At 64.4% G+C, this 18,881-nt stretch overlaps 3 protein-coding genes across 4 annotated transcripts; 2 read left to right on the forward strand and 1 right to left on the reverse strand.

The window, feature by feature from the left end:
• The first annotated feature begins 3 nt into the window (after positions 1-3).
• On the forward strand, positions 4-3,002 carry LOC149861789 (trypsin-3-like). Of its 2 annotated transcripts, XM_090052237.1 has the most exons (6): positions 4-135; positions 1,406-1,517; positions 1,600-1,774; positions 1,869-2,122; positions 2,272-2,408; positions 2,703-3,002. In XM_090052237.1, exons 2-6 carry the CDS (start codon positions 1,481-1,483, stop codon positions 2,850-2,852), a joined length of 753 nt encoding a protein of 250 aa, XP_089908363.1. In that variant the 5' UTR covers positions 4-135; positions 1,406-1,480; the 3' UTR covers positions 2,853-3,002. The 2 variants fall into 2 exon arrangements, with proteins under 2 accessions (XP_089908363.1, XP_089908362.1); XM_090052236.1 differs by lacking the exon at positions 4-135 and having other exon boundaries at positions 149-1,517.
• Positions 3,003-4,301: 1,299 nt separating this feature from the next.
• On the forward strand, positions 4,302-7,398 carry LOC149861790 (serine protease 1-like). Its single transcript, XM_090051355.1, has 5 exons — positions 4,302-4,368; positions 5,134-5,290; positions 5,598-5,857; positions 6,849-6,985; positions 7,091-7,398. Exons 1-5 carry the CDS (start codon positions 4,329-4,331, stop codon positions 7,238-7,240), a joined length of 744 nt encoding a protein of 247 aa, XP_089907481.1. The 5' UTR covers positions 4,302-4,328; the 3' UTR covers positions 7,241-7,398.
• Positions 7,399-11,837: 4,439 nt separating this feature from the next.
• On the reverse strand, positions 11,838-13,241 carry LOC149861791 (trypsin II-P29-like). The gene is made up of 3 exons (XM_090053155.1): positions 13,049-13,241; positions 12,129-12,265; positions 11,838-11,987 (listed from the first exon to the last, which is right to left on the reverse strand). The coding sequence occupies exons 1-3, from the start codon at positions 13,239-13,241 to the stop codon at positions 11,838-11,840; spliced, it is 480 nt and encodes a 159-aa protein (XP_089909281.1).
• Between the last annotated feature and the right edge of the window lie 5,640 nt (positions 13,242-18,881).

Here is an 18,881-nt window from a genome sequence, read left to right on the forward strand (position 1 = left end):
TTCTCCACGTTCACGCATGGCCACGGTCACGCGCAGGCACACAGCCGGAGCCACGGGCGCGGAGCTTGGTGGCAGGGGAAGCCAGGCGTCCGGTCCCGTTCAAGCCCTCTGGGCCCCCATTCAGGCTGAGAGGTGGTGAGCGCAGGCCCCCAGGCTGAGCCCTGGGGCGGGCACCGTGCTGTGGCCTGCCCGTACGCAGCACTGGCTGGGCCAGAGATGGGGTCTGCCTCCGCGCAGCCGTGTCCCAGCAGCGCCGCGTCCTCCTCCACGTAGGCGGGCAGCCCCGACCTTTAGCCTCGACCTGCTCCTTGCTGCCATGTCAGAGGGGGAGGGCAGGTCAGGGCACATCCTGTCCTCCCTCCCCCCCCCCCACACACACACATGCTGGGTGATAAGGGTTAATGTGCTGCTAATCCCGGGAAGAGGGAAGGTCGCCTGATAAGGGTGGAAACAGGGCTAGGGCCAGGCTCTGGCCTGCAAACAAACACCGATAAGGGCTGGCAGCTTTTGAACATCCAAGTTGCCATGAGAGGCAGCAGGCACGGGGCTGGGGGTAGGGGCTGGGGGTAGGGGCTGGGCAGGGTAGCAGGACTGGGGGCGTCGTGCGGGGTTACTCAACGGTGCTGGCCCTGGGCAGGGGCTGCTGGGGACGTGGTGGGAACCCAGGGCCAGTGGGACAGTGCCCAGCTCATGTGTCTGTCCGGCCCCGGCCTGGGTTTGTGCCCACGGGGAAGTGCTGCCCCTAGGAGGGGCTGCCAGGCCCTGCCCCCGCCGCGGGCTAAGGGACCTGCCACGCCGCAGGCGAGGCGCCCAGGCCGGCGCCCTGCAGCGGGTGTAGTGCTGGGGTGTGACCACCAGGTGGCAGGGGCCGGCTGCCCTGGGCTGTGGGCAGAGGCGCGTGGCTTGTGCCTGGGCAGCCTGGCTCCAGAGCTGTGCACCCACGTGTGCAGCTGGCCTAGTCCTAGGTGCATGTGCCTGCGTGTGCGTGCGTGTCGGGGATGGGGTGCCCTCTCCAAGCCCGCGAGCCGCGCTGCAGCTGTCGTGTCTGCCTGCCCGAGAGAGGGAGGGCGGCGCAGGTGCCCTGGCTGGGGCTAGGCCAGTGGCCCCCCGCATCTAGTCCCCAGGTCCGGGGCAGGTTGTGGGGCTGCGCGAAGCCCAGCGCCTGGCACCTCGGTTCGGGCATGCGGGGAGTCGCTGGCCATGGCGGAGGGAGGGCTGCATCTGCAGGGCCTGCTCTGGAGGTTGTGCAGGGGTCTGAACCTGCCCCAGGCACAGGCTGAACCCCCACCCCGTGGGCCAGGATGTGCCTGGGCTCTGGGATATCTCTAGCCCCACTCCCCCCGTGGGAACGCAGCAGGTGGAGGGGAGGGCTGTTCACCTGAGAGAAGGACGCTTCTGTTTCCAGTCCCTCTGCACCAGCTGGGGTGGCCGGCGGGGTGAGGATAAAAGGTCCCCGAGCACCACCTCAGTCCTGTCTGCGATGGAGCTCCTCATCTTGCTTCTGCTGAGCGTGGCAGGTAACGCCCCCGAGCGGCTGCCGCACCTCGGGTCTGCCCCGGCCCCCCACCCCCTCACCCAGCCCCTCCGCTTGCCTTGCAGTAGCCGCGCGCCCCTACCAGGAGGACGATGGCGACAGGATAATCAGCGGGTACGAGTGCCAGCCGCACTCCCAGCCCTGGCAGGTCTTCTTCACCTACGGCGACAACTACCGCTGGTGCGGAGGGGCCCTCATCAGCCCCGAGTGGGTCATCTCTGCAGCCCACTGCTACAAGCCGTAAGTAGGGTGGCACGGGCCGGCCCAGCCAGGGCTCGCAGGGTCCACGGTGCTGAGGTCACATGCTGACCCGTGCCTGCTCCCTGCCCCCCAGGACGCTGGTGGCCCATCTTGGCGAGCATGACACGGCGGCCCAGGAGGGCTTCGAGCAGCACATCCGGGTGGTCAAAGCCATCCGCTTCCCCAAGTACAATGCACGGACACTGGATAACGACCTCATGATGGTGAAGCTGGTCCAGCCAGCCCAGATCAACTCGTACGTGCAGTCCATCCGCCCCTCCCGCAGCTGCCCTGTGCCGGGGACTGATTGCCTCGTGTCCGGCTGGGGGAACCTCCTCACGGACGGCGGTAAGATCCTGGGGGCAAGAAACAAATGCAAGGGGGGGCACTGGCATTGCCTCCTGGCTCACTGGAGGCTTGAGGAAGGGTGGAGTCGATCCAGATTCACCCCAGTCCTGGTGGCTGGGTCTGATGCCTGTCCTCTGCCTCCGCTCCAGTGCAATACCCCGAGCGTCTGCAGTGCCTGTGGGTGCCCATCCTCTCCGAGTCCACCTGCCACGGCTGCTACCCTGGTGCCATCACGCCGAACATGTTCTGCGCCGGCTACGTACAGGGCGGGAAGGACTCCTGCCAGGTACGACACGGACGGGCCGGGGCTGGGGGTGTGCGGGGGTGCAGAGGTCTGTCATGCTTGTGACCTCCTGCCATGGTGCTGCTGTTCTCTGGTGTGGCCTGGCTCAACCGAATAGCTGCCCGCCCCAGCCCTGCCCTGCGGTTTGGGGCTGTTTGAAGGCGCCTTGATGCTGCTGGGCCTGGTGCTTCGTGCCGTGGCACCGGGATCCTGCGGGGGTGGGGGGGCGCGGACTGGAGGTGCCCCCAGCCCTGCACAGGCCCCTCACTCTGCCTGGCTCCTGCTTGTCTTCTGCAGGGCGACTCTGGCGGGCCGCTGGTCTGCAATGGGGAGCTGACTGGGGTGGTGTCCTGGGGTAAAGGGTGTGCCCAGAAGGGCAAGCCAGGCGTCTACACCACGCTCTGCAACTACCTGCCCTGGATCCAGGAGGTCATGGCCAACAACTGACGTGCCAGCTGTGTGGGATCGCCCAGGATTTCCCTGCTGGAGGCAGGCGGCTGGACCAGAGCTGGGGCAGGGGCTGGGCAGGGGCTTTGTAGCAAACACGAGCCAGATGGTGACGTGAAACCCTGAACTCACAATAAAGTTCAGTGCCAAACTCCCATCTTCGTGTCCATGGTTCTCACGGTGCCAGCCCCTCCCATGTGCCCCGATGGGCAGCTTCCAGGCTTGTCTCTGCCCCGGCAGAGATTGAAGCCCCTGATACAGCTGGGCCCTGGGTTTACAGCCATGTTCCCAGGGTGCAGACCCCCTCTCGCTGTGCCCAGAGCTGAGGCCTCTTCTCCGGTCCCCTGACACAAGCACTGGTCTCCCCCATTTCTCAAGCACGTCTGCCCCAGCTCCGGATCCCGTGGGCACGGCTTGGGGTGCAACTCGCCACAGCAATTGCTTCAGGTGGCGTGAGGGGTGGTGCAGGCTGGTGACTGCAGATGCCTGCAGCCCATCTCCTGCCCCCGACTCAGGAGCTCAGGACCCTCCACTCCCCCCACCCCGGTGGGCCAACACTTTTGGAAACTTGCTTCGGGACGCCCAGCCGGCTGTCCTTGGACGGGCTTGGGAAGGGCTGTAACACCGGCTCCTTCCCTGCTGCCCTTTCCCTTGCCGTCTGCGGGGAGCCAGAGCCAGAGCCGGGGGAGCCCTGTCGGGGGCTGCGCCGGGGCAGGGGCTCTGGCTCCCAGACTCTCCCGGGGCTGGGTCGGGGCAGCAGCTCCAGCTCTGGGGGCGGCATCGCCCCAGGCCTGGGAGCAGAGCAAACCCCACGGAGGCGCGCAGCAGCCCTCACCGAGCACCTTGGGGATAAGGCCTGTCCATGCCAGCTCCTGGGGTTGTATTTCTAGCTCAGGGCACGGCGTTGCCACCCAGTGCCCGGCAGCTGAGGCCGGGGCTGTGCCAGGAGCTGCCTATGGCCGAGGTGTCTGTGGGGACCGGTGAGTCCAGCCCCACGGGAGCAGCACGTGGCCCTGGGTGCGGATGATCCACGGCCCCTTCCAAGCCCCTCCCGTGGGTGCCCCTGCACCCACCCGCCCCTTCTCCAAGGCCCTCACCCCTCCCTGCCTGCGCTGGGGCCCTGTGTTCGGCGCTGGCTGCTGGGGGGCAGTGCACGACTCGCCCCCAGGCTGCCACGAGGCCAGAGCCGGGCAGCTCTGAGTGGTCGGAGGGCGTCCACCCCGCTGACCCCGCACCGGGGCCTGGCTGCAAGGCAGCGGCCACGGGAGGCACCAGCCATGGGGAAGGTGCAGCTGGGTTGGGCTCAGGGGCACCCAGGTCGGGTGTCACCTTGGACGTGATTGATGGCGACGCCGGGACTCGTGGGAACACGGCATCTGCCGCCCTGTCCCTGTCCCTGTCCCCGCCCCGCGGTGGCTCCCCTATAAGTCCGCGGCACCGGTCCCGGCTCGTTCCTGCCCTGCTGCCTGCACAGAGATGATGATGTGGCTCGTGCTGCTGTTTCTGGGGGTGGCAGGTACCGGGGGCTGGGGCCGCGGATGGGACATGGCTGCAAAGCCCCCAACATGCGACAGGCCTGCAACAGCTGCAGGGCCATGGCAGAGCCAGCAGCGAGCCTGGGGCCTCAGGGTCACCCTGGGGACCTACTGCCTGGCACCAGCTGCTCCCGGGACCGGCCCCATCCTCCACCCCCATGCACCACCTTCCTTGTGCGTGGGTGCAGCTGTGGGGACACACTCGCTAGTGATATGCCCGTGCCCCGGCCTTCCCCAGCCCACGGGCTCCATGTCTCTAGCACGCAGGGCTGGGGGCCCTGGCAGTGCCCATACTCCAGGGCCCTGGCCCAGTGCCAGCCCGGCCACTGCCACCCCATGCAAACCCTGTGGGCGCTGGAGTGAGCGCTTTCGTTGTTCATTTCCTCCCGTGACCGATTGCACCCAAGATTAGCGCGGCTGCAAGGCGGTGCTCCGGGCACCAGCTGCACGTCTCTGATCTCAGGGAGTGAAACGAGGCGCAGTATTTCCGGATGCTCCTGCTCTGCGCCAAGGCTTGGGTTTCCCTGTGCAGCTGGGAGCTTCAGAGCACACAGAAAATGCCAAGTCCCCGAGCCCGTGCTGCAGCCAGTCCGGGGAGGCTGCGTCCACCGGGAGCCCCTTCCCCACCTGGGGGGATGCTCGCCTGCAGCTTGGGACCTGCCTTCTCAGCCAAGCAGCAGCTCTGATCTGGGGGTAACCGCCGAGTCCTCCCTGCAAAGTCTGAAGTGGTGCCTGTCTCCCCGCAGCTGCCGCCCCCCCGGGCGCTGACAGGATCATCGGGGGCTATGAGTGCAGACCACACTCCCAGCCCTGGCTAGCCTCCCTCAACTTGGGCTACCACTCCTGTGGTGGAGCCCTGATCGCTGACCAGTGGGTGGTGTCGGCTGCCCACTGCAAGTACTAGTGAGTACAGTCCTGGGTGCATGCGTGTGCATGCGTGTGCAAGCTGGGGCTGGCAGGGAGGGGGTGGCCCACTGCTCCTAAAGCATGTGGTGGGTGCTGAGGGGGGGCTTACATGTATGCATGCGTGTGTACCTGCATGCACATATGCACGCCTGTGTGTGTGCGAGCAGCTGCACGTGTCAGTGTCACTGTGCTAATGTGGCTGCTCTGGAAGGAGGAGCAGATCGGGGCTGCATGGGGGCTCAGGGGACTGCTGGAGGGGCAGCACTGAGTGGCCTGGTGCCCCCCTCCCCTTATCCCCCCACAGTGCTCAGGCCATGCTGGTGATCCTGGGGGAGCACAACCTGCAGGTCTTCGAGCACACCGAGCACCTGATGCATGTGGAGGCTGTGGTGACGCACCCGAACTACAACGAGGAGACGCTGGACTACGACATCATGCTTGTCAAGCTGGCCCAGCCTGTGCAGCGTGACGCCAACGTGCAGCCTGTTGCCCTGCCCACGGCCTGCGCCGTGGCCGGCACCTCCTGTGTGATGTCGGGCTGGGGCAACACCCTCAGCAATGGAAGTGAGTTGCCCCCTCCCTGCCCCCGGGGTCCTGGTGGCTCAGCGCTGGGTGACCCCATTATCCACCTGCTGGGGGGGTGGGGGAGTTGTGCAGGGGGCCTGGGGCAGGACGGGTCGGGGGGGTTGTGTTACACCAGCCAGTGCGGGCGTGGGAGGGTGCCCAGCGCTGGCCTCAGGGCCCCGGTCACCGCCAAAGGCAGCTAATTCTTGCCGGCATGCGTGCGCTTGCCCGGGGGCTCCAGCCCCTTGTGCAGGGGTCCAGGGAGCAGCAGCCTGAGGCATTCCCCAGGCTGCAGGTAAGACTGGCTTTGATCTCCCAGTCCTCAGCTGCTTTCCTTCTGCTAACCTGTGCCTGCAGCTGGGAGTTTCCCTGGGGCCCTGCTTGTGCCTGGCTGCCTTGCTCTAAGCAGAGACGGGAGGGAAGGCTTCTGCTCCAGCGCTCCCTTGCCTTTACCCAGCTGCACAGCTGGGCTGGTCAGAGAGAGGCCCTGGGAAACAGCCCCCAGCAGCTGCTCACAGCTGGAGACAGGACCAGGAGTCGGGGCTCTGGCCCCGTGTTCCTCAGCGGCCCGCAGGGACGAGCTTCAGGCGGTCCCTGGTTAACAGCCCTGGGTGCGGCAGAGGCCAGTGGGCAGCAGTGACCGGCTGGGGAGGGAGCGCCGCAGGGAGAAGCTGAGACCTGGGGGCGCTGTGGGTGGCTGCTTGGTTTGTGGTGGAAGCAGAGTTGTTCTGTGCGGACAAACCTGGGCTGGGAGCCTGCAACCAGATCGAAGGCAGCAGGTAAGTCACTCCCCCCTGTTTTACACAGCCTGAGGACCCCCAGGGCTGGATCCCAGCCCCACGTCTCCCTCCCAGAGCACCCAGGCATCCACCCAGCATATGCCCTGAGCAGGCTGCCAGCCGGGTGGTCATGTGTTGAGGTGCTGTCCACCTGGAGGAGGGGGATGCGGTGGGGAGACCCTCGGGGCTCAGGCCTCTCCTCTGCCCTGCAGTTCTTGGCTCCAACCAGCTGCGGTGCGTGGAGGTCCCGATCCTGAGCCACCAGGTGTGCGAGGATGCCTACCCTAACAGGGTCACCAGCACCATGCTGTGCGCCGGGCACCTGGAGGGTGGCAAGGATGCCTGCGAGGTAGGAGTGCTGGGGCCTGGACGCTGTGCTAGGCCCAGGAGAGGGCACGAGCAGGGGGTGCAGCCCCTTGCTGGAAGCTGACGTCACCTTCCCCTTCTGGCACAGGGCGATGCTGGCGGGCCACTGGTCTGTGCTGGAGAGCTGCAGGGTGTCATGTCCTGGGGCTTTGGCTGGGCCCAGAAGAACTACCCTAGCCTCTACACCAAGGTCTGCGACCTGCTGCCCTGGATCCGGGACACCATGGCCACCCGCTAGGTGGGATGGGGCAGTGCTGCCAGCTGGGGAGTGGGCAGGGCATCCTGGCACCCAGGAAGACACAGCATACACACGTCCCGTGTGCGTGGCTGGCTGTCCTGGCACCGGGATGTGCCTTGTGCTGTCTCCCCCCAATAAACCCCATCTTGGCAACAGCACACTGTTTCCTGCCTCCTGGTTTCCAGCCAGCACCCCGCGATGAGGGTCCGTGAAGCCGCTGGGGGGCTGGGGGTAGCGCTGTACTGCACAGCATGGCCTGGGAGCCGAGGGGCCCGGGGCTCAGCGTGCCCGGGGGAGCAGGGCAGGCTGTGGCATGGGGCAGGGGGCACCTCTTCTGCAGACCCTGTCTGCAGGGGCAGGGCTGGATGTGGCACAGGCCCCGTGCAGGGAAATGCTGCTTTGTGGGAGAAGTGGGGGTGGGGGGGTGATGCTTCCAGGGCTGCTGAGCAGGTGAGACACCCCGGGTATTTGCCTCTTGCCCCCCACCCCCATTTAACCACATTAAGAAACTGCGCACCCGTTACAATAAACGCACCTGCTCACTTGTGCCCCCATGCACCCGCCTGCTGCTCTTCCCTAACCTGACCAAAGTCCCGTAGTCCAGACCCCGGTTTGGGGTTTACGCTCTCATTTCTAGACTCCGTGCCCCCCCGACCGGTGGGACACCCCTGGCGTCCTGGCCCCCAGGGTCCCGGCTCTTGACTCCACTCCCCTCCCAGAGCTGGGGAGAGGACCCTGGGGTGGGTCCTGGCTCCCGCCCCCCGGGACCCCCGCCACCCTCTGGAGTTGGCAGCCGAGCCCAGGGACCCAGCACCCGCGGGCAGCGGTGCTGGGCCGGCAGGTCTGTGCTGTCGGGCTTGATGGTGGTTCCCCTGCGAGGTCGGGCGGTGGGTTTGTCTGGGCTGGGTTGGACGGGGCTGCCGCCTCAGGCAGGGCGCGGACAGGTGAGAGCTCTGCCGGGCCCCTGCCAGCCCAGCAGCTCCCAGATGTCCGCGGTGCTGGCCGGACCCAGGGCTGCAGCTGCTTGCCCCGTGCCCTGTCTGCGGCCACTGCGCGGAGCAGCGCGCAGGAGCTGCCATGGCCTGCTGTGTTTGACAAGCTCGGGATTGCTGCGCGTGCGTTGCTCCCCAGCCCCGGGCCCAGGCCCCCGCCCCTCTCGGGGCAAGCTGCACCAGGAACGGCCCCTGAGCCAGGCCTGCTGCAGGCGGTGGGATTGCTCTGGCCCTGCCTGTGCCCTGGGCACCTGCCTTTGCCTCAGCCTCGGGCTGCTGCAGCTCCATCCTGCTGGCTGTGATGAATGCATGGAGGGGAGAGGACCCTTGTGCCCCACGCAAGGCCTGGCCTCCAGGGCAGATGCAGGGGCTGAGCTTGCAGGGCCACTTAGGCAGGGGAATACCATGACCAAGCCGGTGGTGGCCACTGTGGTCCCTGTTTTCAAGAAGGGGAGGAAGGAGGACCAGGGTAATTATAAGCTGGTTAGCCTCACCTCTATTCTTGGCAAGACCTTAGAAAAAATCATAAATGGTCACATTTGTGCAGGTCCAGTGGGTAATGCAATGCTAAGGGGCAGCCAGCATGGGCTTACAGTGGACAGGTCCTGCCTGACTACCCTGCTCTCTTTTTATGACCAGGTCACAAGTGCTTAGATGCAGGAGTGGAGGTAGAGGTTATTTACTTGGTTTTTAAAAAGGCCTTTGATGAGTGTTGCACCCAATTCTTACAAATAAACTAAGCAGCTGTGACGTGGATTTTTTCACAGTGAGGTGGGTGGAAAATTGCCTTATGGGATGCACCCAGAGGGTGGTGGTGGATCGGGCAGTTTCTACCTGGAGAAATGTGGGCAGTGGTGTTGCCCAAGGCTCGGTCCTTGGACCGGTGGTTTTCAATATCTTCATCAGAGATCTGGATGAGGGTGTAGAAAGCACCTTGTCTGAATTTGCAGACAACACCAAACAGTGGGGTATAGTAAACACACTAGAGGGGAGGGATTGAATTCAGGCGGATTTAGATAGACTGGGGAAGTGGGCAGATCAGAATAGGATGTAGGTTAACAAAGATAAATGCGAAGTGCTGCACATGGACAGAAGGAGTCACCAATACGTCTGTAGACTGGGAAGTACCCAGTACTCCAAGTAGCAGAGCAGCAGAAAGGGATCTGCGAGCCATACTCGCCGCAAAACTGAACATGAGCCGCCAGTGTGACGAGGTAACCGCACTCTTTCTTCATTAGCAGATGCATCTCGAGCAGGGCCAGGGAGGAGATCCTCCCCTCTGTGCAGCACTGGTCAGGCTGCAGCTGGAGTACTGCATCCAGGTCTGGGTGCCGCGCTTCAGGAGGGATGCAGATAACCTAGGGAGGGGTCAGAGGAGGCCACTCTGTGGGTGAGGGCCGGCAGGTAAGATCCTATGAAGACAGACGGAGGGACCTGAATCTCTTCAGCCTCCGCAAGAGCCAGCTGAGAGGGGATCTTGTGGCTGTCTACAAGCCCATCACGGGGGTCAGCAGGGAATAGGGGATATTCTGGGTACCGGGGTGCCCCCCGAGGTTACTAGAAACATGGCTATAAACTGAAGGAGAACAGATTTGGATTGGACATCAGGAAGAAATTCTTTATGGTGAGGGTTGCCAAAATCTGGAATGGGCTCCCAAGGGAGGGGGTGCTGTCCCCTACCTTGGAGGTGTTCAAGAGGAGGTTAGACAAGTACCTGGCCGGGGTCCCTTGACCCCAGCACTCTCCTGCCCAGGGCAGGGGGATGGACACGATGATCTAAAGGTCTCTTCTGACCCTAGAAAGCTATGAAATCTGTGGTCTGCACCAGGCACAAGTCACTGTGGTGGTTTCACCAGGGTGAGGCCTGTCCCTTGTGCTCTGAACACACTGAGCCCTGCAGGACACTCGAGTGCAATTTTGTGGCAATGGGGGGACTGTAATTGTGCTTTCCCCTGAGCGTCCTCCCCAGCCTTTGGGCTGGGAACAAACAAGACTAGGGAGCATCTGTCCCCCAGGGTCCCTGGGCCCTGGGCTTGCATGTAAGATACCCCTCAGATCTGTGGCAGGTATCTGGAGCCCCAGACTGACAGGTCTGGGAAAGAGGACATTGGTCCGGTGGTAGTGCCACGCAGACTCGAACAACTGAGCTCTGCTGCCACGTGGGACTTGACTACTGGGCCTTGTCCAGTGGAAATCAGGCGACTGTGGCATCGATGCCTACACAGTCAGATGGATTGCAGATTGGCTCGAGGGTCATACTCAGGGTGGTGGTGGACGGGTCATATTCGACCTGGAGGGATGTGGGCAGCGGAGTCCCCCAGGGCTCGGTCCTCGGGCCCGTGCTGTTCAATCTCTTTATTAGCGACTTGGATGACTGGGTGAAAAGCAGCCTGTTCAAATTCACTGATGATACCAAAATTTGGGGTGAGGTGAGCATGCTAGTAGGGAGGGAAAGACTGCAGCAAGACCTGGATAGGTTACAGGGGTGGGCTAGCAAAAACAGGATGCGCTTCAACACTGACAAGTGCAGGGTGCTGCATGTCGGCAGTAGTAACCAGCAGCACACTTATAAGATGGGAAACTCCCTTCTTGAGAGCACAGAGGCAGAAAGGGATCTTGGAGTCATTATTGACTTCAAGATGAACATGGGCCGGCAATGCGAGGTCACGGTTGGCAGGGCTAACCGCACCTTGTCCTGCATCCACAGATGCATCTCGAGCAGGTCCAGGGAGGTGATCCTCCCCCTCTATGCGGCACTGGTCAGGCGTACTGCATCCAGGTCTGGGCGCTGCACTGCAGGAGGGATGTGGACAGCATGGAGAGGGTCCAGAGGAGGCCACTCGCATGATCAGGGGGCAGCAGGGCAGGCCCTACGAGAAGAGACTGCAGGACCTGAACCTGTTCAGCCTCCACAAGAGAAACTCACTAGTGGGGACCAGAAGGGTTTGGGAGAGACTTTGTTTCCCCGAGCGCCCCCCGGCATGACAAGGAATAACGGCCATGAGTTGTTGGAGAGGAGGGTTAGATGAGACATCCGTAAGAACTACCTCACGGTCGGGGCGGCTAGGATCTGGAACCAGCTTCCAAGAGCAGTGGTGCTGGCTCCTACCCTGGGGGGCTTTAAGAGGAGGCTGGATGCCTACCTGGCCGGGATCATCTGAGCCCAGTTTGGTCCCTTCGACCCGACTGCTATGAATCTATGAAATGGGACAGGACTGCGGTGGCCCTGGCCACAGATGGCTGGACCTGGTGCCACCTGCAGGTAGCTTGAGAGGTGACGCATGAAGTAGCCGGGTGTGGAGGACCACAGCCCCAGCGTGGGTGGTGCCCGGGGTAGTCACGTTGCCTCCCCCCTCCCGGCCTTGTAGCCTGCGCCCAGGAGCGGCTGCGCTGACTGACCAATGCTCAGAGCACGAGAAGCAGGAGGCAGACGGGCAACATGCTGGTCCCAGGACACCGCGGTTTATTAGGGTTCGCTGTGCCAGCGGCAGGGAGGTACAGGGCCAGGTGTGGCCAGTCCTGTGAGCATGCACGGACACCAGGTGGTCCCCACCCCCTTGGGCATCTGCTCCCCATTCCCGGCTGCAGCGGTGCTCCCTCCTCGCCTAGTTGGCGGCGATGGTCTCCTGGATCCAGGGCAGCAGGGCGCAGACCTTGGTGTAGACACCAGGGTAGCCTGCCAGGGCACAGCCGACGCCCCAGGACACGATGCCCTGCAGCTCCCCGTGGCAGACCAGTGGCCCACCAGAGTCTCCCTGCAGGGCATGGAGTGAGTGGTCAGTAACAAAACCCTGTGCCCCCCATCCCCAACCCCCAGTGCTGCATGCTGCCCTGCCTGCTCCAAGCCCTAGGACAGAGCCAGGGCTCCCCAGCAGACCCCGGGTGTCTGCTCTCACCTGGCAGGCATCCTTGCCACCCTCTGGGTACCCGGCGCACAGCATGGTGCTGGTGATCTGCCCGGGGTAGGCATTCTCACACTCCTGTGCGCTCAGAAGGGGCACGTCCGCGCACTGCAGGTTGTAGGGGTTGAACACTGCAAGGCAGAGGGCCAGCCTGACCCGGGGGTCCTCTCCCCTCTGCCAGCTGCCGGGACCCCCGCTGGGGGGCTGTGGCAGGTACCAAGAGGCATTGCTGCCCCTAGCATTGCCCGGAGCAGCCGGTGCTTGGAGCTTGAGGACTCCTGGCTCGGGGGCAAGGGGGTCCTGGTGGGCTAGAGCCGCAGGGCTGGGAGCCAGGGACCCGGGGCCGGGTGCTGGCCATGGCTGCAGCTGGGGGTTGGGCTGGAGTGGGCCTTGCCCTTGCTGGGACTGGGGAAACCCCGCAATTCCCCTGCTCAGGGTCAGCCCGTGGCCGTGGCTGGGGCCAGGAAGGAAGGGTGCCCCGTGGGCAACCCCACAGGCTGTGTGTGAAGGGGGGAGCTGCCTTCCTCTGTAGCGGGGCCCTGGACCCCTTCCTTGGACCTTCGTGGGGGCAGGACAGAGGCAGGGCAAGTTCAAGGCTGTTACTAGTGACTCAGGTGCTGCACGGGGCAGTTGTGCAGGATGGTTTGTCCCCACCATTTCTGTGAGCAGGGTGGCCAGGCTTTCTGTCCCTGAGCAGGGGGCTGGACTGGCTGCGACCGAGCGTCTACCCCTGCTTGCCCAGGGGACTGCAGCCTGGCCGGCTTGAGCGGGGGGCACGGGCTGGAGGTCGGGACTTCTGGGTTTCATCCCCAGCTCCAGGGCAGAGTGTGGCCTGCGGGGCCGACACTGCTGCTGCTTGTCCCCTCCTGTCACCCAGCCCCAGGGACTCTGGGGGCAGGGAGGGGGCAGCTCACCTCCGTCACTGAGGATGTTGCCCCAGCCCGACACCACGCAGAAGGTACCGCCCTCAGCGCAGGCTGTGGGCAGGGGGACGGCCTGCACGCTGGCATCGAACTGCACCGGGTGGGCCAGCTTGATGAGCATGATGTCGTGGTCCATGGTCTGGTAGTTGTAGTCGGGGTGCCAGACGATGGTCTCGATGCGCATCAGGTACTCGGTGTGCTCGAAGACTTGGATGTTGTGGTCACCCAGGATCACCTGCATAGCATTGGGGCTGGGGGTGTGGCACAGCTGCTCAGTGCTGTCCAGGGAAGCCCCTCCCCACCAGCCCCAGCTTGCACATGTGTGCACACACATGCACGCAGTGCCACACTTACTTGTACCAGCAGTGGGCGGCTGACACCACCCACTGGTCCGTGATCAGGGACCCACCGCAGAAGTGGTACCCAGAGTTCAGGGAGACCTGCCAGGGCTGGGAGTGGGGGGGGCACTCATGGCCCCCAACGATCCTATCTGCGCCGTGCGGGGCAGCGGCTGCGGGGACATGGCACGAGCAGGTTACGGGTGGTGACGCAGACGGCAGGAGGGTTGCAAACCCGTCCCTGCCCTCAGTCCCTCAGGTGTTGATTTTACTGAGAGGGCTCGGCAGGCACCCCCAAATTGGGGCTGCTGCTTGTCTGGGAAGGCAGGTCCTGAGCTGGAGGCAGGCACCCCAGGCCTCCCCGAACTGGCTGCAGCGTGGGCTCGGGGGCTCTCAGCATCTCGTGGGTTCTCTGAAGCTCCCTGTTGTGCAGGGAAACCCAAACCCTGGGGTGGAGCCCAGGGCCCAGGGGTGCCCAGAAATGCTACACCTGGTTTTGCTCCCTGATATGAGAGATGCAGCTGGGGCCCGGAGCCATCAGCAGGGCCCAGGGCTTGCCAGCGCATTGCAGCTGCACTGATCTTGGGTGCAATCAGTCATGGGGGGAAATGAACAATGAACGCGCCGGCTTCGGTGCCTGTGGGGTTTGCATGGGGTGGCACTGGCTAGATGGGCATTGGGCCAGGGCCCTGGAATATGGGCACTGCCAGAGCCCCCAGCCCTGCCGGCTAGGGACGGGGCGGCTGCTGGGAGCCCGAGGGCTGGGAAAGGCCGGGGCCTGGGTGCATCCCCACGGCAGTGCCCACACGCAAGGGAGGTGGGGGTGGGGGCTGGTCCTGGGATCAGCCGGTGCCAGGGAGTGGGTCCCGGGGTGACCCGAGGCCCCAGGCTTGCTGCGGGCTCTGCCGTGGCCCTGCAGCTGTTGGAGCCTGTTGCATGTTGCGGGTCTTTGCAGCCATGTGCCGAGCCCACGGCCCCAGCCCCAGCCCTGGACCCTGGTACCTGCTACCCCCAGGACCAACAGCAGGAGCCACGTTGCCATCTCTGTGCAGGCAGCAGGGCAGGAATGAGCTGGGCCTGGAACTGGGAATTTATAGGGGAGCTGCTGCGGGGCGGAGACGGGGATGGGGATGGGGTGGCTCCCCGGGGCAGCAGGTGCTGCATTCCCATGAATCCCGGCACTGCCATTAATCAGGTCTGAGGCGATGCCTGACCTGGCTGCCCCTGAGCCTGGCCCGCCTGCACTCTCCCTGCAGCTGGTGCCCGTGGGCTCCCACGGCTGCTGTCTTCCAGCTAGGCCCATGCGCGGGGTCACTGGGGTGGATGTGCCCTCCAGACCGCTCAGAGCTGCCTGGTCCTGGCACCGTGATGGCCCGCAGGCCGGGCTGGGCTGGGCTCTCCCCCCCGAAGTTGGCCAGGTCTGCCACGCCTGCCCGGGGGGTGCTGGGGCAGGAAGTGGCAAGGGCTGGGCCTGGGTGCTGTCCTTAGTTGTAGTGCTGGTGCTGTCCCCCACTGTGGTGCTGTCCCCAGTCACAGTGCCCGGGTCACGGTGGAGGTAGCTTCTCTGCGCTGGGGCTTGCCCAGGCTGCGGTCCATCTGCTCTGGCATCTCCCAGCACAGACCAGGCCCTGGGCTTGGGTGGTGCCAGCTGCCCAGCTGTGTGCTCTTGGGGCCACAGCCTGGCCCTGCAGTGCACGTGGCACACACGTAACGGGACAGGCCTTCCTGTCCAGCCCTTGGCCCCTGACCCCTGACCCCGGCCCCTGGGTCTGGCTTCTGTTTCTAGTGTCCTGGCTCCTGTTCATTTGCTCCTGCTTCCTGTTCCCAGGGTCCTGCTTGCTGGCCATGGGCTCGGTGTGTTCCCTGCTGCCCACACATGGCTGGACTCGCTGGTCTGCATGTAGTTCCCCGCAGCATGGAAGAGCAGGTGGGTGACGTCCATGTGTAGATGCCTTGGCCAAAGGCAGCTCCTTGCTGGGCCCTGGCCTTGGCTGCTGGGTGCTGAATGGAGACGCCATGTCCTTGGCTGTAAAAATAGCACCCAGGAGCTGGCATGGACAGGTCTGGCTCCCACCCTATTTCCGAAGGGCCCAGCTGTGCTGTTGTCACCTGGCTTGCTCTGCTCCCAGTCCTGGGGCAATGCTTCCCCGGCACTGCAGCTGTTGCCACCACGCCAGCCCCCGAGTGGCTGAGCCCATCCTGGCTTGTGCCCAGCAGAGCCTGCTGCTGGCAGCTGGTGGTGCTGAGGGGAAGCTGTGCTATGTCCCCAGGGGTAGCAGATGCCCTGGGGAAGGCTGAGGGGATCTGGGCAGGATAGGGGTTGCCCGCATCCTGAATCCCCTCTGCTGCAAGCTTCCCTGCTAATTGGGGCAGTGTGGGGGGCACTGGGCGGGCTGAGGTGACGTGGGGGTGGGCCCTGGTGCAGCCAGAGCGGCTGCGATGGCTGGAGGCAGGGGTGGGGCCGTGCCCAGAAGGGGTGCAGCCAGCAGGGGCTGCGGGGGCTGGGGTGCGTGTGCTCTATGTGGTGACTGCCAGGGGCTCCGACTCCCTCCCTGTCGGGCTCAGGGTCTCTGTGCTGCCCTGTCAGCCTCAGCTGCAAATCTCTGCCGATGCCCCCCGGCCATGGGTTTCTGCAATGGTCTCCAGTCCCTGGCTGCAGGCTCCTAGCTCCCTCTTGGGCCAGGCAAGCAGGATTGAGACCCGCCTGGGATCCTCCACCTGCTGCGACCCCGTCATGCCGGGTTTGGCCCTGGCTTCTCTGTGGGAGCACTGGCTGTGGCTGCAGGCTGTCTTGTTCCCAGGTGCGTGGCCCACAGCAGCTGGCAGGTGACTCAGGGTTAGCGGCAGGTGCGCTGGCCTGTGTGCTACCTGCAGCAATAACCAGCTGTGCTACATCCGAGGACCCCGCAATCTGCCTGACCCCAGTCGTGTGCTACCCTGGGACCCCTGCCCTCTGCGCCTAGGCAGGGGTGCAGGGGAAATAGGTTGGGGTGCAGAGAGCCCCGGGGGGTGGGACCAGACGAGGGCTGCCGGGGGAGGAGTCTCACCTGGGAGCAGGGTCCAAGGGTGCTGCCAGCTGCATTGCTCCCTTCCAGGTGTAGCCAGCCTGGCTCCCCACAGGCACCGGGGGCTGCAGACGGCCCAGTCCCAGCTGCAGGCACAGGGTGAGCGTAGGCCATGAGGGCGCCCTGTTGTTTACAGGAGCTGGTGTGGCTGCGATGCACACCCTGCATCTAATGCCCAGGTCTCCCACATGTAGGGCACAGCTGCCCATGAGCTCTACTGGGGCTCGGCGCTGCTCTGGCCCCATCGCCCATGTCAACAGGGCTTGTGGAGGTCTGGCCTGGGATAGTCAGCATGGAGACCAGGGGTCTGCAGGGACCACCGCTGCCTGAGGTAGTCCTGCCCAGCCTTCTCCCCACGCACTGCTGCACCCCAACGTGCCTGCCCCTGCTCGCTGGGACGGCACCTTGTGCAGGGGGCTGAGACCTTGCACTTGTGCATGCATGGATGTGTGTGCGTGCACACACATTTCCCCACTGTTCCCCACAGGATGGGCTGGGGCTGCTCCAGTGCCCGTGTGGCCATGGCTGTGCAGCCCTGCTGCTCACATTGGACTGGAGCTAGGCAGCGCTGCCAGATGCCCTTCTCCCATGTCTGCTCTCTAGGTATGGCCCAAGGGTGCATGTGCTTGCAGGGGTCAGTGCAGTCTGCATGCAGGGAGACATGCAATGGGCTCTGCAACTCTGCCCCTGGTGACCATGTCAACGCCCTGCTGACGGACAGATGCCGGGGGGGGGGTGGCAGCATGGCAAGAACAGGAAGTGCCAGATGTGGCTGTGAGAACAGGGTGTTGCGCACATGCTGTTCTGCAATCTGCGGCTGTTGCAGCGCTGGAGCGAGCGCTGTCTGGTGTGCTGGTGTGCCAGTGTCGGGGGGGGGGAACATGTGCCCAGGCCTTGGGGACCCCAAACTGCAGGCACTTGTCCAGCTACATAGCACGTGCCACAGCCAGGCAGCACTCAGCGCTGACGCTGGTGAGCAGCTGGATGCTGCTGTAGCTGGAGAAAGGGGGGCCCAGCTGGTGAGTGCTCTGAGCTGTGCCCATGTCATTTGTGTTAGTGTAGGTCCAGCAGCCCCTTTAGAGTCACCCCGCCCTCGATAGGGACAGAAACTCGGCCCGTTTCCAGCCTGTGCCTCCCCTGTCTGTGGAAAGTGTCCGTGGCTCTGCAGCCTGCGTGGTAAGTGCCTTGCTGGGCTGTAATGGGCTGGAGCAGCCCTAGCTCAGGGCTGCGTGTCCCACACCTGGCTCTGCCTGGGAGGAGGCGGAGGAAGGGTCAGTCTCGCTTTCTAGCCTTTGGGGAGGCCCCTTGCACCTGCACCGAAGCGCCTGGGGCAGAGTGTGGCCTGGCCACCGCTCGGTCTGACACTCTGCTCTGTGCTTCCTCAGGATGTTGAATGCAAAACCCCCACCCCCAGCCCAGCTGCCCTGGCTTCCTGAGACAGGCCGGGTGTTGGCTGCCACAGCCTCTCGCCACCCCCTGGGAAACCCTCTGGGGTCCGGCTTCTCCCGCCGGCCGCAGCCCTGTGCTGTGTGCGGGCTCGCTGGCAGGCCAGCTCAGCACGTACCTCCAGGTAACACTCATCCCACCACCGGGCGCAGTTCAGGTCCTCCCAAGACCAGAGCCCTACCCTGACCAGTGAAACTGGAGGTGAAGAGCAGCACTGTCTGCTTGTGCTTGCGTGGCTGCCCAGCGCATCCCCAGGGGAGAGGGAGCCAAGCGCATGTGTGCCAGGCTGTAGGACTGGGCCCCCGCAGCGTGCTCGCTGCAGGGGATGGCACGGCCCTCCTTCCCGTGCTGACACCGGGAAGTCTGATCTGCGGTGGGGCCCCTGCCTTGGGCTGGGGAGGAGGAGGCAGTTGCTGGTTCGTGCAGCCTGGGAGCTCTGCTGCTCTGGGGCTGTGGCCCTGATGCCCGTAGCCGTGTGGCTTGGGGCCTGATCTCCCCACAGGGCCATGGAAGGGCAGGGGCCCTGCACACAAGGAAGGACTGGCCCTCACCGGCAGCCCTTTGCAGGCAAGGCAGCATGTCCTGGAGTCATCAGAGCAGTGTTGCGGCCTGGTCCCCAGCTGGCTTTGAGATGTCTCCATGCTGGCACGTGTCAGCGATGGTGTTGCAAGCCGACAGGCTGCTGCACGTGTGCGCGTCCTGCCAGCAACTGGCCAGGTGGCAAAGCACCCATGCACCCACCAGGCAAGGCAGGTCTCGGCATCCTTGCTAGGCATGGCGGCCCACAACTCCCCCAGGGCAGGGCGGGTTGGGTGCTCAGTGTCTGACAGCTGCTCCGGGGCAGGGACTTTGGGTAGCTTACTGAGGCTCTTGGAGTATTTGATGGTGGGTTTGGGAACTCTCACAATTGCAGGAAATCTCAGCAAGGCTGCAAGGAAATCTCAGACCGACCTGCTGCTTTTTCCTGCGAGCTGC

This window comes from Crocodylus siamensis, chromosome 6, assembly GCF_052110815.1.
Source record: "Crocodylus siamensis isolate JL-2025a chromosome 6, ASM5211081v1, whole genome shotgun sequence".
Taxonomy (NCBI): Eukaryota; Metazoa; Chordata; order Crocodylia; family Crocodylidae; genus Crocodylus; species Crocodylus siamensis.

Coding starts and splice junctions, on each gene's coding strand:
- LOC149861790 (XM_090051355.1), top strand. CDS start 4,329: ATGATGATGTGGCTCGTGCTGCTGTTTCTGGGGGTGGCAG. Junction 5,291..5,597: donor GCTGCCCACTGCAAGTACTA/GTGAGTACAGTC, acceptor ATCCCCCCACAG/TGCTCAGGCCATGCTGGTGA. Junction 6,986..7,090: donor GTGGCAAGGATGCCTGCGAG/GTAGGAGTGCTG, acceptor CTTCTGGCACAG/GGCGATGCTGGCGGGCCACT.
- LOC149861789 (XM_090052237.1), top strand. CDS start 1,481: ATGGAGCTCCTCATCTTGCTTCTGCTGAGCGTGGCAG. Junction 1,518..1,599: donor GCTTCTGCTGAGCGTGGCAG/GTAACGCCCCCG, acceptor CTTGCCTTGCAG/TAGCCGCGCGCCCCTACCAG. Junction 2,123..2,271: donor GAACCTCCTCACGGACGGCG/GTAAGATCCTGG, acceptor CCTCCGCTCCAG/TGCAATACCCCGAGCGTCTG.
- LOC149861791 (XM_090053155.1), bottom strand. CDS start 13,241: ATGCGCATCGAGACCATCGTCTGGCACCCCGACTACAACTACCAGACC. Junction 12,266..13,048: donor CAACATCCTCAGTGACGGAG/GTGAGCTGCCCC, acceptor TCTGCCTTGCAG/TGTTCAACCCCTACAACCTG. Junction 11,988..12,128: donor GTGGCAAGGATGCCTGCCAG/GTGAGAGCAGAC, acceptor CATGCCCTGCAG/GGAGACTCTGGTGGGCCACT.